This window comes from Sceloporus occidentalis, unplaced genomic scaffold, assembly GCF_023333645.1.
Source record: "Sceloporus occidentalis isolate IW3139 unplaced genomic scaffold, rSceOcc1.0.p SCAF_1, whole genome shotgun sequence".
NCBI lineage: Eukaryota > Metazoa > Chordata > Lepidosauria > Squamata > Phrynosomatidae > Sceloporus > Sceloporus occidentalis.
Genome location: NW_028316981.1, coordinates 170630065 through 170648031, shown reverse-complemented (window position 1 = coordinate 170648031; position 17967 = coordinate 170630065). Strand labels below are relative to the sequence as shown.

Here is a 17967-nt window from a genome sequence, read left to right as displayed (position 1 = left end):
TGCTCGGAAACAAACTGTAGCCACTCAAGCTGTGTATCTGTATTATTTTTTCTGGTCTGATCTTCTGATGTACTCCTGAGAAATTAATGATGTAGCTTCATTGTTTCTCCTGATCTCATGAATCACCTGAGGCTCAGGCTGGAGTATACCATATATACTCAACTATAAGTCGACTTAATGTATAAATTGAGGGCAGTTTGGGGCCAAAATCGACCCGTGGATAAGTCGAGGGTAAAACTTGGAGGCTCCTTCAGTGTGTGTATATGTGTGCACATCAAGACTCTAATCCAGGCTTTTTGCTTCAGCGTTTCAACTTTGCTTTCACCCTTCACTCCCAGACAGAGGCTGCCAGTGTGGGAGGGAGAGGGATCCTGTTTGTTTGTTTAAGAGCAATCAATCACCTGGGACTCTTTCTGCTTGGCTCAAGAGAAAAAGAAATTCCCCACCACATGGGGAAATCTGAAAGAGCTGCTATCACATTACCATACTGAGCCATAAATAAGTCCACCTGGGATTTTGGGGTCAATTTTTGGCCATACATTTTTAGACTTACAGACGAGTAAGCTGCAGCACTAGCCTGTCTTAGACTGGAGTTCTGTACTAATCAATAGAGCAGAGATGGGTAACTGTTGGGAGCTCTGGCTTTTATTTGATGGGGTCATGTTGCCATGCTTTGGTCCAGGAGAGCCCATTTTTCTCACAGGAAATGTTAGAAATGACCGGGATCAATAAAATGGACAAGGAGCCCCCACAGTGTGGTGAAATTGGCCCTTCAGGTTCCCTGGAAGGCATGTGGTGGGGTGAAACCTTTTTGGATTTTCTTTGAATTTGGGGAGAGGCTACTGTGGGATCCAGGGAGCCTGGGCCATGGGCTGTCCTTTCCCCGCTCCTGTAAAAGATAACAGATTTTCTTGTTATTTCCTTGCCCAGGGTATCACTGGTAGACTTATAATGTTAGATTTTCTTGTTATTTCCTTGCCCAGGGTATCACTGGTAGACTTATAATGTTAGATTTTCTTGTTATTTCCTTGCCCAGGGTATCACTGGTAGACTTATAATGTTAGAACTGACAGGTGGCACTATAGTGAGCAAGCAAACTCTTTTTTTCCTTTTGTTTTCCCACTTTAGATCAATGAACTGAGCCAAGTTCCTCAGCCAGTAATGCTGCTTCCTGATGACTTCAAAGCCAATTCCAAAATAAAGGTGAACAACCATCTGTTCAACAGGTGAGTCCCTTCTGGGAGGTATAAGAACTAAAGTGCCTGATCTTTCTCAGCAGAACTTTGCCCTGGCAGTTATAAAGAATCTGTGCCACCCTTGAGCATTACATAGCTCTATGAACTCCCTCCTCTCTGATGACCAACTTTTGATAACAGTCCTGACTTAAATGTTATGCTGTTTCCCATTCCTGCTGGCTATATTGGGGAAATGAGTGCTTTGTCTCCTGTGAACAAATGGCTGCATTCTGAAATGGACATACGTATTACAACTGTCATTTTAAAGTCAACCCAGTCCTGCCATTAGGCAAAGTAAGGTGGCCATTTCAGGCAGCATTCTGGGGAAGAGTAGTATTGTGTTGGAGGATAGAACTATGTGGACCTCATGCTTGCCGTTCTGTTCTTTAAGCTGCCTTTCTACTTTCAGGTCATATAGCCGCTCCATGTAGCTATGGCGCCCTTTCAAGGGCACAAAAATGCAAGCTTTTTGCGGCTCCTTCTTGCTCCCTTGAAAGGCTGGATCCCAATCCGGCTAAAGAAGGGGCGGCTAGAGGCCACCCTTTCAGGGCTGTTTGTGCAACCCCCTAATTTGCACTTCTGGGGCCAATTGTGGGTCAGAAAAATTATCATTTGGATTCTATAGTTCTCTCAGTATTTGAACATGGTGGCTCCACCTTGGTCCTTTGCCTCCAGCAGCAAAATATTTTGTTCTGCCCTGCCTATATGATATTTAATAACATAAAGCATTACATATGTTCTCATACACATCTTGTTCAACCTGTTTGGACAACTGGACAGTCTATTTCAGAATTTGAAGATGCTACTTTTGGGGATTACTCAGAATCCCCCAACCAGGTCAGCTGCCTGTGATGCTCTCTGAGGGATTCTAGGATTTGTAGTCTTAACAGATCATTTCCCCAAGCTTTTCATTTGCTTCCAGGCATTTTGGCCATTTGTTTTGTATTTTGGTGAAACTCCATTACAGACTGGGCCGGGGTGTTCTGTGTATTTAAATAGGTCATATTTATTTAATCTCATTTTGATCATTTTTAGTGGCACTTTCCTTGGTCCATTGCCCTTAAGTGCAATACAGAAGCAGGGGGAAGAAATATATGTGGGTGGTATGATGTAGTACAGGATAAATGCATGCGATCCTTGAAAAGTCAATTATCTGATGGTACCAAGAGTTTTCTTTTAAAAATATTTAAAATGGTTATTTCCAGTCTGTTCATCCTAAAGACATTTATGAACATACAGTAATTTAATTTGAGGCATAGTTTGCCCATTTGGGGGAAATTATGTGAGATGGCACCACTTCAAAAAGGTCAGGGACTGTTTCTTCAAATAATGGTATTTCAGAATCTGATAATACATGAAACAGTATGATTCTCTCACCCTTCCCATCTCTCTGAAATATACTGCTCAGTGCTAAAGCAAGATTTATCTGCCTGTCTTATAATAACCATTGACATAATGATGGAGGATTACACCATGTGGTAGAGAAGGCTAATGGTTGAGGATTATGGGGCATGGACCACAGATTACTGGGATAATGCCCAGATTGGTTTAGTGCTATTACTTGATAAAGCCTTGCTCACTTGTCAGGAAAGCTCACCCCTCTGTTAAGGGAAACAGAAGGGGCTTTGAACTTATAAGAATGACTTACAATAGGGGTACTTCCAATGCTCCCTCCACAGTAGGAGAAGACAAAGCTTGGAATACCTATGTGGCAGAGTCCTGAAGTGAGAACTGTAAAGTGGGGAGAAATAAATACTTTTATACTTCAGTATATTCAAAGACGCAGACTCTGATTATTGCAAGTTCGGCAAATTGACAGTTTGAGGCCCAGATGCCTCAAGATGAAGTGAGCTCCTGCCACTAGTCCCAGCTTCTGCCAACATAGCAGTTTGAAAGCATGGAAAAATTGCAAGTAGATAAATAGGTACCAATTTGGTGGGAAGGTAACAGTATTCTGTGCAGTCATGCTGGTTCCATAATCACAGAGCTGTCTTTGACAACACTGGCTCTTTGGCATAGTAATGGAGATGAGCGCTACTCCCTACAGTTGGTCACGACTAGACAATCTTGTTAAGGGAAGACCTTTGCCTTTTACATTTAAAGAAACAAAATCCTCTCTGCAAATAGAAAGCAGTGTAGCAGAGGCTGAGCTGTAACTTTTACTACTATGCCATACTTGGGGCTTTCTTTTTGTTGCTTATTGTTTTTTTAGAGGAAGGTTTCTTTTTACTTATCATTCACAAGTATATACTATTTTTCTGGCTATGAAATGGTACCATTTATTCTTTTATCTTGTTTCAGCCATATCTTTGAACCAGGCTTTAGTGTTGTGGTAACTGTATGTATCGTTCCGCTTCTACAGGGAAAACCTGCCTGGCCATTTCAAATTCAAAGAGTACTGCCCACAGGTCTTCCGCAACCTTCGTGAACGCTTCAACATTGATGACCAGGATTATCAGGTGAGTAAACTTCGTCTGGAGCCCGCATGGTGTAGTGGTTGGAACACTGGACTGCTGTTCTGGAAACCAGGGTTCGTTTCTCAGCTCAGCCACTGAATGACCTTGGGCAAGTCACTCTCAACCTCAGGGTATGGCAATGGCAAACTTCCTCTGAACAAATCTTGCCAAGAAAACCCCATGTTAGGGTTGCATTAGAGTCACCGTAAGTTGAATGAAGGCACACAACACAGACAAACTTCTTCTAAATACCCTAAAATTAAGCAGGGTCAGCTAAACTAAGCAGGTTCACGCTGCTTAGTACTTAGATGCATGGACACCAATGAATAGCAGGTGGTGTAGGGTACATTTCAGAGGAAGGAAATGGCAAAACCACCTCTAAATATTCCTTGCCTAAGAAAACCCCCTGAAATTAATGGGGTCACCATAAGTTCACAGGCAACTTTGAAGGCGCGCGCGCACACACACACACACACACACACAAAACCTGCTTCTCTCCTTTCAAATGAGCCTGTACCAAATTTTAGATGCCTAATAGGTATAGCTATGAACAGTCCTCTCTCCTTGCTTGCAGTTTTCAGACTTACATCCCTTGCTTATGCGTGAGGGACAGAGGGAGAATGAATGGGGTGCGCACCAATAGGGCTTGAATATAGGTGAAACTCTGGGGTTTTTTTTGGGGGGGGTCCCCTATAAAAATAGTTTTTCTCTCTAGCACTTGCGATCTCCTTTTCTCTCCCCCCCCCCAATCCCTCCCACTTAGTGGCCATGTATACTGACTACTATAGAAGTTCAGAGTATGGCACGTGTGCCAGAGGTGGCACTCAGAGCCCTCTATGTCAGCACACGCTCTGTCACCCCACCACAGAGTTTGCCAGTTTGTTACTAGAAAGCCAGAGGAATGTGGCACTTTGTGATAAATAAGTGGGTTTTGGGTTGCAGTTTGGGCACTCGGTCTGTAAAAGGCTTGCCATCACTGGAATAAGTTATGGATCTTCTCTCTGGTGGCATCTTCACTCTGGGAGTTCCCTTCCTAAATTTATTCATCAAACTAATTTGATCCCCATTTTCAAATTAGCAAGTTGAGGCCCTTTTCTTTATAAGGTCTCTCATGGTAAAGGATGAGGTGTGCAAATGTAGAAGGCTAGGGGACTGCATTGGACCTCTAGAAGACTTTGAAAGGCCACCACTCCCACTGCACCCAACTTTGCTCTTTAAAACACATACACACACACACACAGTGCCCTCTAAGGGCCATCATGGTTTAGGGTATACCTGGGACATTTTAGGCCAAAGAGAAGTATTAAAAGTAATTTTTGTTTAAAAAAACACTTGAAGTATAAAAATAATCAACATTCCCCTAAAGAACTTAAAATGTGCTACATTTAAATGGCTAAATTTAAATAAAGAAGCATGGTCAGCTTCACTAGATTGTTTATGAGGTTTTTTGAGAACATTTCGTTAGAAAGCAGGTTTGAAATTCAGCAAATACATAAAAGTCTGCTTCTGCTGGAATTAAAGAGGTTTTAAATTATGCCACTAAAAGTATAATTAAGATTACAATACTATGTAAGATTGCCCGATTGCTAATCACATAACTGAAGATGCTAGTTGCAGGTTTGTTCTCTTGAAACTGTTAAAAATGGGGAAAGACCGGTGGGTTGTGATTACAGGTGACCTATTTCCATTTCTGCTTCTTGATAGGCTTGGCTGTGCTTCACAAGATTCACAACTGTTCCATGTAACTGCCATGGTTTTTAGTTGGACATATACTTCCAGTAGGAATCAAAGTAGCATATAGGATACAAGTCCCCAATTTAAATATTGCATATGCCATACTATTGTTATGTAAGGTGGACAGTGAAGCAAGCTGATGGGAAGAAAATCAGCTCATTTGAAATGTGGTCCTAGAGGAGTTCTGCAGATACCGTGAACTGCTAAAAAGACAAATATATGGTTCCTAGAGCAATTCCAACCTGAACTCTCCTTAGAGAGAGTGCTTAAAAGTCAAGTTGACTAAATTGAGACTGTTGTACTTGGGATATATCATGGGAAGACATGAACTAGAAAAGACAATAATGCTTGATAAAGTAGAAGGCAGTAGGAAAAGAGGAAGATGCATTAGAGATGCATAGACTCAACAAAGGAAGCTACGGCTCCGTGTCTGCAAGAGCTGTGCAAAGTTGTTGAGGCTTTAGTGATTTAGAAGTCTCTTATTGATAGGCTGTCATAAATCGAAGTCAGCTTGATGGCAGTTAATAACAACATAAACTATTTACTAGGTAACTAGAGAAGTAGCACCCTCACAACATGGAAGCAAATCTACATATACAGGGTGATTCAGAAAGAAGATGCAGAACTGAAAAAGAACAACTTTACTTTTGCACGATTCTTTTTGACTCACCTTATACTTACTTAGAGATCAGTCCCATTGAATTCTGTGAGTTACCTCTGAAAAGACATATAGAGAATTGTATGCACATAATGCACTTAAATATAGTAAGTATTTTTATGTTTAAACAACTTCAGTATAGTTTTGCAGTAAATACGTCCAATGTTATAGATGAGACCTCCACAAACCAGGTCCTTTCAGCTATTGTTGGAACTACAGTTACCATCACCACTGACCAGTTGGAATACTGGATGGGGCTATGGGAGTTATAGTCCAAAACTGCTGAAGGTGACACCATGTGTCAAATTGTTATATGCAGTACATACCATCATTGTTCTCTAAATGGCTGAGGAGAGGTGTGGGGGGGAAAGGCACAGTGCTGAAATTTCTCAGGATCGCTATGCTCCCTTGTAAGGCTACTGGAGGTGGCTTTCTGTGGACCTGTAGCCAGCAAGACTTTTTCTACTGGGTCCCATAATCCCTTACAGGATTCCAGTTTTCTTGCTTGTTATCTCTGTTTTGTAGGATTGTGGTCCTTTTGTGAAAATATCAGCTATTTTTGGAACTGGAACTATTCTGGAACATACCAGAATCGTAAACACAGACTGGTCATCATTTGATACATTCTTTGATATTTTCCAGGTCTCGTTGACACGAAGTCCACCCACTTATGAGACTGAGGGTGGGGGACGCTTTCTTATGTCCTACGACAGAACATTGGTCATCAAGGAGATTTCCAGTGAAGATGTGGCTGATATGCATAGCCTTCTGTCCCATTACCACCAAGTAAGTCATGGTTCCTTCCATGAGGTTATAGCCAGGTAGCTGTATAGACTTGGATCCTACAGTAAATTAACTGAAGGAAGGTGAGATAAGTAAAGTTTCCTATCTCTCTACCTCCTACAGTCCCCTGTGCTCTGTCCCACATTGTTCAGTAGCTTTACCTCATGCAATGTACCAAAGTGGTTTTGGGGACATGCAGTTGGCTGCTAGGGGGTGGAGGTGCATATGCTACTTTATCTTGGGATCAAAGTCTCTAAATTAAAAAGAAACAAAACAAAAGAGCCACACGCAAATTAATCAAGGTTTGCAGGCTGTACAATTTTTAGCACAGCCATGGGAAGGGGAAAAAGAGCTACACATAACACCAAAGGCTTTATCATCCTGACCACTGGGAGTTGTCCTCAGTTTCTCACTTTTGATACTTGAGCAGGCACTGCTGCATCTTTTCAGACTTCTCTTCACAGCCTCAGGGACACAAAACTTGTTTTTCAGAAGTAGAATGAAAAGGCTGACGTGCAGAGAATGCTGCATATTCCACTACTGAAGAACAACAGCATTGTTTGTAAAGCACCTCACATATGTGGGCACTATGCAACTGTTCAAATCTGCAACAGATCCTGTGTCCAAGCCACCAAACACTCCACTTGAGTGTTGAGAAGAAGTAAAGAAAGACCTGGCTGTCCTTAACATTAGCAAGGCTGAAGATGAATTATAGGTGACAAATTCAGCATAGAAACAGATTCATTGCCTCCCATAAGGGTGTGAGTGTTAGTCCTTCTAAGGCAGCCATTATGATGGATGATCTAGAGCGCCATTTAAATTCAGCTGGGAATACTTGGCACTCAAAAAAGGTACTGATTTTGTGATCAAGAATAAGGATGGAGGCGAATGAAATGGCGATTGAACCTGAAGATCTGAATAATGGAGTGGTGGCAAAAAGTAGTCATAAGAGAGAGATTGCTACCTGCATTGGGCACCAAAGTCTTTCTCACTCCTCACCAGAGAAAAGCCTTGACAGATTCCATTTTGCTCAGAGTGTCCACAAAGATACAGTCTATCTTTTCAAGATTTTGTTATAACCATGAGACCTTGAAACTTGTCTTTCAATGAGCCCATCTTGAAATTTTCAAGATACCATTTGCTGAACTCCTGAAATAAGCTTATACTGTAACCAGCTTAGTTACCAAATGGCAGAAGAACTTATAGTTTAAGAGCTAGATTGCAACACCATGATTTGGGTTTGGAGATCTGCCATCGTGCATTTTCACTAGTCATCTAGTTACCATAAAATAAGTTCTGCCAAAGCTTTTGTTTGTTTCTCAGTTTTGGGCTCCCTGAGAGATAATGAATTGTATTTTCTAACTCACATGTTGTGATTTTCTTTTTCCAGTACATTGTGAAGTGTCATGGGAGCACACTCTTGCCCCAGTTCCTGGGTATGTACCGACTCAGTGTTGACAATGAGGAGAGCTACATGATGGTCATGAGGAACATGTTCAGCCACAGGCTTACAGTGCACAGGAAGTATGATCTGAAGGTAATGGATATTGATAGGATAGTTACTGTGTGTGTCAAGTCTCTGGTCTCATTAGGCAGTCTCTTGCATTATGGTCATCCATGTATGTAGGTCAGCCTTCTGCCAGCTAGTGCCCTCCAAAGATGTTGAATTGAAATCCCATCCCAAACCAGTGCTGTCTGGCAGTGATCATTTGACTGCAGTGTGGGATCTTCACATTTTTCTGACTAAATTAGAATTTAATTTCTCATTTTTTTCAGTCAAATCATCATTTATAGTACTAGCCAAAGTATGACAAAAAGCTTTTAAAATATACCAAACATTTAAAACAAAAACACAACAGTACAAAAGTGCCAAAGACATCCCATCATTTAACATGTAGTTAAAATTATTGCTGATATAAAATAAAAACCTTTCCAGTAATTTATTGGTAAATGTATACATTATTTCTCAATTTAGATTTGCATTGTCTGCACTGAGTTAAAAGCTTTTTTAAAAAATTATTCTCCTGCAGTATTGTATGTGGTTCAAAAATTAGAAATCACACTTTCCAAACTTCAAATGTGATAGTAATTTTGAAGAGGGTGCAAATATTAATCAAATATGTCTTAAGGGTGTGAGACATAGAACAGGTTGGGAACCACTGTGCTTGAATGATGTAAGACATTGGCCCAGATAAAATAAATCAGCTCAGAGATGTGCAAGCCTTTTTCTTGCATGGTGCAGCCACTTTGCTTCTCACTTGGCAGAAGATGTACTGTACTGAACCATGGCAAGCAGACCACCTAGAAGAAGCAGAGAGATCTTGTTCTGTCCTGTGCTTAACAAGTGACCTTATTTAAGCTCACCTTAAGTTATCTTGTGTTTGTGCTTTCTTTCATCAATAAAGCTGTTCAATAAAACAATTTTGCAAGTTGTTTGAAAAATAGTATTGAAGGGGTGTTGTTGGCAGCTGTATGAATAAATAGCTTGTTCCTCCAGCATTACCATCCTAAGCTGCCTGAAAATTTTAATGCTTTCTCAAGATTGCTCCCACACTCCCATGTATCTAAACTTTCTTCCCCAGTGCCTGGGGGCATCCAGAGTCTCTTTCTTATATTCCAGTTCTACATTCTGTTGGCTTATAATTTATCCCCATGGTCCTTCTCCCCAATGGAAGTGAAGGCTGACCATATTATGTGATTCTGCCCAGGCCTCCCATGCTTATCTGTTCCTGTACAATCCTATAAATCTCCACTCAGAAGGAATATTTAGTTTTATGAGGCTTAGATATGTGAGTATGAGATTACAGTCTGAACATGTTGTAACTGGAGTAGCAACGTTGCCTCTTTTGTATATCCTTCCTTTCCTCTCCTTTCCTCCCTCTGTTGTCCTCCTTTCTACCCACCCTTGGTGTCTAAATTTAGATGATAATTTCCTTGGGGCAAGGACTGTTCTTGCGTATGTTGCTCTTAAACTTGTGCTTTGATGACTCTTTTTATAATGTATAGTAATATATAGTTCTGTGTTTTCCAAACAAGAATCTCTCTCTCTTCTCTTTTTCTCTGTCATACACACACATTCTCTGCTGATAGGGTTGTGCCTTTTGAAATCAGAGATGAATGTCTGGTCAGTGGCAAGCAGAGAGTCTGAGCTTCCTCCAGCCATCCCTTTCAAGTCAGTTAAAGTTGAACTGGTTCTCATAAAGAAGGGTTTCCAGTTCTGATCCAAAGGCTACATGAAGCAGAGGCTCCTTCCTCCTCTGTCAACTTACTGTACAGTTGTACTTGTGTTTTTGTTGTTAACTGCCCTCGAGTCAATCTCGACTCATGGTGACCCTATGGATGAGACATCTCCAAGACCCCCTGTCCTCCACTGCTCTGCTTAATTCCTGCAATCCTATACCTGTGACCTCCTTAATAGAGTCCATCCATCTAGCACATGACCTTCCTCTCGTCCTACTTCCCCCCCACCTTTCCCAGCATTATTTTCTTTTCCAATGAGTCCTCCCTTCTCACGATGTGTCCAAAGCATGACAGTTTGGTCATCTTTGCATCCATGGAGGTTTACAGCTTGATCTGCTCTAAGACCCATTTGTTTGTCCTTTTGGCTGTTCATGGGATCCTCAGCATTCTTCTCCAGCACCACATCACAAATGAATGGATTTCCTTCCTATCTTCTTTCTTAACTGTCCAGTTCTCACATTCATACATGGTAATAGGGAATGCAGTGGCTTACATGATTCAAACTTTTGTGCTCAGTTGTATATCTTTGCATTTTAGAATCTTTGCTAGTTCTTTCATAGCCTCCCCATTCTTAATCTTCTTCTGATTTCCTCAGTGCAGTCCCCATTTCTATCAATGTTTGATCCCAAGTATGAGAATTCTTTTACTATTTCTATTTCTTCATTGTCTAGGTTGAACTTGTGAAGGTCCTTTGTGGTAATTATTTTTGTTTTCTTTATGTTCAACATTAACCCTACCTCTGCACTTTAAAGTTCTTTGATATTCCTTAGTAGGTGTTCCAGGTCTGTGAGGTTTTCTGCTAGTACTATGGTGTCATCTGCATATCTTAGATTGTTACCATGCAGAAACATGGCTCAAATGTGCACTTTAGGCTGATGATTGCAGAAGGCATAAGTCTGTGATATGGACCTATTATAAGAGGCCTATGCCTGTCCTCCTTCCCCTGTTCCTCCTTTCTAGTGCCTATTATTGGCTTTAAAAATTGCTGCCTCCTCTTGTTATTGAAATCCATTGGCCCTTCTTCTTAGGGAATTCATTCAACACATGAGTGCTTTCAAATGCAAGGTCAATAGCTAATGTTTGTATGTTTCAAAATTAAACTGGGGAAAAAGATGCATTATAGATGCTCTCCCTGCCTTCACCTGGTTACACATCATTACAGCTGACCCAAAGCAAACCTGCAGCAAGGTTATATAGATCTTTTATAGCTGAGTTAACTAGGTCCCTGTTCAGTTTGCAAGTGTTTTGGCAGACAGGGGAGGAATTGTGGCACAAAGCAGGCCATGGGGAAAAAATGCAGCTTCAACTGGAGAATCTGAGCTCCTGTTGCATATTACAAAGAAGTGTGTTAATGTAATGTGGATATGGTGTTAATCAACATGGTGGGTGATGATGCACTTTATTGTACATAACATGCCATTTACTCTGATAGTATTGCTTTTAAATATTAAAGACAGTGGGTCAGCTTACCAGGAGGAGGGGCAGTTGAAGTGGGCTTCTTTTAACAGTCTCATCATATTTTTCAAAATTATATCTTCTCCTCTGCCATTTTTAATGTAGAATTTGGGCTTCCCTTGTTAAGGAAAATGCAACATGGGATATACAGTGAATGAAATAAAACATGTATGTGAGAGTCAGGGTGACTCAGCAGAAGCAATTAAGAGCCACACAGGTGTATAAGGTAAAGCAATTAGCAAGTCCTAAATGCCAAGGACAGAAATGTAAAGTGAATAATTGAACACACCTGAGAATTGTTAAGTGGTCAAGGCTGAGATGATGAAATCATCAATTCTGGGTAGAAACAAGAGAACCAATGAGAGTGGATGTACACGCCCACTGGGTGGAAACTGACAAGAGTGGGTGGTATGATCCAAGAACTATAATAATGGCTACGAATCCTAATGTATTTTGTGGGTAGTAGTGGATAGTAGTGAGGAGTATTGTTGGATAGTTTTGGAGCTGTATATAGTAGAATAAAGTAGATCTTTTATATAAGACTACTGAGTTGTCTGGTATCTTGGGTGAAGATACAAGAGCCAGCTGGATCCTGAAGAAGTGGGAAGACTTCTGTGGAAGCAAGAGTGAGAAGGCTTGGAGAATTTGTCAGGGTCTTCAGCCTATTCTCTGTAACTCTGCTGCTTTGGAAGCAAAGCTTTAACCACTGGCCAAAACTGGTCAGTGCCGGTGTGTAACAAGGTGGTGAGTTCGAGCCAGAGGTGAAGAGCTACAACTCCCATCATCCCTGACATCCCTGACAAAAGCCTACAGGCCACTCAAATGTTACCCATCCCTGTTGTAGAATATATTGAGCAACTCCGTATGTTTGGATGGATAAGAATGGAACAGTTTTCATTTCTGTGACAGTAACCTTTTCAAGAGGGATAGGCAGACATCTGCCTGGAATGCTTTAGAAATAGGTTATTCTTTGGGGGGGGGGGGCTGGATTAAATCCATTGAGTCACTTCTATTTCTGATGCCAAGGTTTTATGGCTACTCAGCAGCTATTCAGAGCAAGCTAGGTGCTACACACACCCTAGAAACAATGCAGCACCTACTCAGAGGGCTAATCTTCTGAAGAAAAGGCCAGTAGGACTAATGCCAGATATAGAGAGATAGAGATATATATGAACTGAAAAAAGACGGGTTAGGCTCTTGGATGATAAGAGATCTCTAAAATTAAAAAAAAATGTTAAATTCTACCTAGTTGACCATATATATATGGAACAGATCCCCCACATAAGGGAAGAACCCTATATATATATATATATATATATATATATATATATATATATATATAGGGTTCTTCCCTTATGTGGGGGATCTGTTCCGGACTCCCCCCCCAACACATAAGGGAAAAAACGCATATGCACGAGCCCCATTAGAAGTAATGGGGCTTGTGCCCATGGTGCAGCACACACACACACATTACTTCTTCCAGGGCATGCCAGGATTTTTTCAATGTGGCTTCCAGCCTATGGTGGAAGCCGCGTAAGGTGCACCCAAGTATGACGCAGGCGCACTCTGTGTGTGTGTGTGTAGGAAATGGGGGAAAACAGACTCCAAAACAGACTTCAGTGTTATGACAATGACAATTTTCTGTATTACTATGAGGTTTGAAAAATTTGACAGAGTTTGGGGTTTTGGGGTATCTTAACACACCCCTGAAAAGGGGAAAACAACAACAACAGTAAGGTAGGATAAACTGGCAGGGTGAATAAGGTCAGACTATGGATGGTATGTGAACAGGATTTAAAGGAAATGGAATTGAGCAGAGGTACTGCATGATGGAAAAAGAAATGAGAGCCATAGAGAATATTTTAGGTTGGAGTGAGAGAACAGAAGGAAGTAGGTCAAGAGTAGATGGGTTGGAGGCTTCTAAGTTGGCACCGACAGGTTCCCTCGACATTTGGGCATCACTATTATCCATGGGTTGAGGGGGTTGTGCTGAGAGGCTTCTACTTAAAAGGAGGAGATACCATGCTTGATGTCAAGCCAATTACTGGAATACAGCTGTTGCATGTTAGGTACTGCCAGTAAATGGTCCCCATTCTGACAGCTAGAGACCTTTTTTGAAAGAAAAGCCGCACTATTATCCAAACAAAGTTCGAGGTACTTAACTATCAAACCTAGGTTCATATTTTGGCTTCCCCAAAAACAGAGCTTGAGAAAGTTAGCTTCTTGTCTGAGGAATTCTAGGTGTTTTAGTCAAAAAAGTCAAAAAGTCAAAAAAGTAACTATTTCCAGTTCTGATTAAGACTTCCTCAGATAGCCTGGGGCAAGACCCACTTCCACAGCTTCCTCTCCCCTCCTGTACAGTGGTGAAAAAATAATGTCTTACTGCATATGGTTAGAATTAATAACAGCTATAATTAGAACAGTAAAAAAGATGTATTATGCAGTATGCTGGCACTGATGTTTGGACTGCAGCCTTTTTATTTTAGATTGTACCCTCAGCCTGTCTGGGGTGGGAGAGATGCCAAAAGCCTTGGAAATGTGAGTTGTTTCCCTTGTGGACAACAGATGATGGAAAAAGTTGTTCTACCAGTTTTATCCTACTCTTAGGTGGGGACCATGGGGAACATTTTTGTCTAGAATTTGTGGAAGGCTTGCAGAAAGAAACAGTGTTGTCATAATTCCTTCTATGCCTTATGTGATCAGAAAAAAAGTTTATAATATATAAGAATTTCCTTTCCACCCCCCCCTTTCTTCTCTTGCTCTTTCTTTTGCTGCTGTGGTATACAAAATCTAATAAGCATGTATAATATATCGTAGTACTCTTTCGGAGAACATTAGTATATTATCTTACATACTACATCCTCCATTAATTTGTGAACATCCTTAGTTTTAGACAAGTTGAATTGATGTTTATGTTTTTACAAAGAACACCCTTTATTTATGGTTTGGTGAAGCTGCTAGAGGGAGAGAAAATGGCTTTATGGGCAAAGCCTGGCCATCCTTCCTGGACCCACAATGGCCATATGCTTATATTGAATATATTGGTTTGAAACTTGCCCTGAAACTATCTTATGTTTGTGAGTTAGTCCCACACTTCCTAACTGGAACCTTGTCTTTTTCTATTTACTTTTTTAGGGGTCCCTGGTATCTCGAGAAGCTAGTGATAAAGAAAAGGTAATGAGAGATTATGGTCCATAACCCATGAAACATATTGTTTTTTGTGTTCCTGCGATGGGTTGTAGCTTTTTACTGGATGCTTAATCCAAGATGACAGTACAGCTTCCTGTTGGCAAAGAAAGACAGAAGAACATTATTTAAGAAGCCCTACTTGTGTGCCTGCATACTCTTGTATGTGTGTATTTTTAGAATTTAATTCTTTATGAAGGGCATCTATGCACTGACATTGTACACCTAGTGTAAGTGGCAACATCCAAAGCTGAATAAATCAGATCTTGCTTTTGTCTTGCCTTTTGAGACATCATACTACTTTAGATCCTTGTTTAGATCCTGCTTTTTTACAGGTCTGCATAAAAATATCCAGTGCCCCCCTTGCCCGTTCCCTGGAAATGCAACAGGGCAGTTTATAGGCTGATCAGTGCTGGGCAAATGTTCACCACCCCACCAAGCAGAACAGCCAGTGATTGGCTTCAGAGGATGTTGGAAAGCTCCTGGCCATACTGCCCTCCTCTGCCAGGAGGCTGTTTCTCTTGTTTGTGCCTAAGAAGTTCTAGAGGCTTTTGGCTAAAGGAGCCAAACAGTAGGTCAAGGAAGAGGTGGAGGATTAAAATATGAATAAATATGGGGCTTTCTAGGATTGCAGAATTTAATCATAAACTTTGGCTGCATGTTGTCCCAAATTCAGTCTTTTGCTGCTCTCTTTTAAAGTAGCAAGATGGAATGACAGGAAAGACCTTTGCTTGAAACTCTGAAGAGCCTCTATCAGCCAGATTAGTCAATACGGGGTTAGGTAGGTGAAAAGTGGTCTGACTCAAAGCCTAGAGAGATTACCTTTTTGGGACTGTCTTTTACCAGCCTCCATAGGCTGAGTGACTCTGAAGCTGTAGTCCAAAAAGTAACTCTTCCAGGTTTTGACTGGCATAAGGCTTCCTGTTGTAATGAAGATTAGAGACTTAACTCCATGTATATGTATACAGTGATTCCAGAGAAACATAGAAAATCTACAGCACTGGGCACAGAATTCCAAGATACTCTCAAAAGAGGTTGTAAAGGACATTACATTGCCAGTTCTCTTCTGGGAAAGGAATAACTTTTTAAATACCTCTCTGCTCCCTGTGAGAAAAGAATGTGGTTTTAGTATTTGAAATACATATATGCAACCACTTTACTTTAATCTTGCAGTGGTTTACAAATCCTCCAGGTAGTTTACATGATAAAAACAAAGTTGCTCATATGAAACCTTGAATGTTCATTTTAAAACTATCTTGTCACTCCTTGTTTGCTACTTTTGATTCTGCCATCTGAGTTGTGATTTGATAAAGATTTATTTGGCTCCCATTCACTTTTTCTGCTCCCCATCACGTAAAATTATGTGGTCACTTTTTTCTAGGGAAAAGAACTACCAACCCTGAAAGACATTGACTTTCTAAACATGAACCAGAAAGTGTACATCAGTGAAGAGGCCAAGAGAGAATTCATGGAGAAACTAAAGAGAGATGTGGAGGTACTGTGGATGTCTATGCCTAAGCCTGATGATAGCCTAGGAAGGTAGTAGTACTTAGGCCTGTTACAGACAGCCAAAATAAAGCTGCTTCGAGTCACTTTGATGGTATGGTATTTCAATGATGCATGAGTCCTAAGAGTCTGGAAGCTTCACCAAAGCTGCACTCCAGTCCTTAGGACTGGAGCGTGGCTTTGGTGCGGCCTTTGGACTCTTAGGATGCATGTATCATTGAAATACCATACCTCCAAAGTGACTCGAAGCAGCTTTATTTTGGCTGTCTGTAACAGGCCTTAGTAAATATGGATATCAAATAAGCAGTGGGTGCTAAAGGACTTTTGCAGGAACTATCTTTACTTTCAAACAGGATCTTTTATGAGCACTCAAGGAACTATTCTAGCTCCAAATCAGTTGAGTATTAGTGGGCTTTATCAAACTGGTGTCAAGGGATACAGGTTAGCCACCCATCCCCATATTCCTAATTGCTGTGCATAAATATATTTTGGTAAGACTAAAAGTCCATGTCCTGTCATTCCTTTCTTCCCAGCAACTTATTTACCCTAGCAACTGCCCAGCAAGTTACACCCTGCCAGGCATATTGGTTTGGGAACAGCTACACAGTTACTCAAGTTTGAGTCACTAGGATAATATGAGGACACCCTGGGACCTATAGGAAGAGTTTCTTCCCATGTCTATATTTCCCTTCTGGCAACTGAGCTAAAATTACTGTGTTGATGGGCTGTGCCATGAGCATGTCTCATTACTTCGCTGGCTCAGGAAAAGATGAGACTACCATGGTTTCCACAACATGAGCTTCACTCGAGATGTCTCCTCTGCACATTTCCATATTGCTGTTTCTTTCTCCTGCCACCTTTGCTCTTATACGATCTTGCCTTTATGCTTGGTCCTTTTACAATCCTGCCTTGGTCTTTATACAATGCTACATTTCTAATTTAGCCTTTTGCTTCTTCAGCTTCCACAGTTTGGCCTTTTAGATAACATCTCATATCAAGCTGCCTCAGGGTGGAATTGGGATGACTTTATTCACTTGATGATCTTGCCCTTTGAAATCATCAGTCATAGGGCCACCATAGGTAGGAAGTGTCCTTTGACAGAAGTAAATTGTGTATCATGGTTTAGTTGTCACCATGTCAGTCAGCTACTATGATGGCTTGGGAGAGAAGAGGCAAGGGAAAGTCATTTTCAGACTATATTGAAGGGTTTCATGGAGAAGTTAATATAAGTCTAAAGGGTAGCTATTGGCCTTTTAAGGGGTGGGAACTACACTATAATTGGCCACCCATGAGCTCTTGATCAGATTTGGACCCACTGAACGCAGACTTGTTTTCCAGAGTCTGTGCAACTGAGTCTAGAACATGGTATGTATGACATTTTGTCAACACTCTCTGGGCAAGCAAGTGGCTCACAGCCCCAACAGTTCGCATCATCCTACTGTGCAGAGACAATCCAAGAATGCTTTGCATTTCCCACAGTCAGTGTCTTTCCCTCCTAGATTTCCAAATGCCTGAAAGAAGTACTGCTTGCAGGGGACAAAAGGAATTGCTTGCAAAGGTGCTTTTAGACTGGTGAATGCTCTTGCTTCTGGAGGGTTCTCAGAACACTGAAATCTAGCTAAGAATGTTTTCAAAGGCTTTGGCTACAGTGTCTGAAGAGGTTACTTTAGACTGTCACCTGTGATGACACTACTCCTATCAGGGTGAACACAGG

General features: G+C 41.1%; 1 protein-coding gene across 2 annotated transcripts in view; it reads left to right on the top strand.

The window, feature by feature from the left end:
* LOC149322724 (phosphatidylinositol 5-phosphate 4-kinase type-2 gamma-like) overlaps positions 1-17967 on the top strand; it is a 49608-nt gene that overhangs the window by 20297 nt on the left and 11344 nt on the right. For both annotated transcript variants that reach the window (XM_089482173.1, XM_089482180.1), the window contains 6 exons: positions 1129-1226; positions 3598-3694; positions 6726-6869; positions 8257-8403; positions 14697-14735; positions 16129-16242. In XM_089482173.1, coding sequence (XP_089338299.1) covers positions 1129-1226; positions 3598-3694; positions 6726-6869; positions 8257-8403; positions 14697-14735; positions 16129-16242 — 639 coding nt within the window. The remainder of the gene's footprint in view (positions 1-1128; positions 1227-3597; positions 3695-6725; positions 6870-8256; positions 8404-14696; positions 14736-16128; positions 16243-17967) is intronic.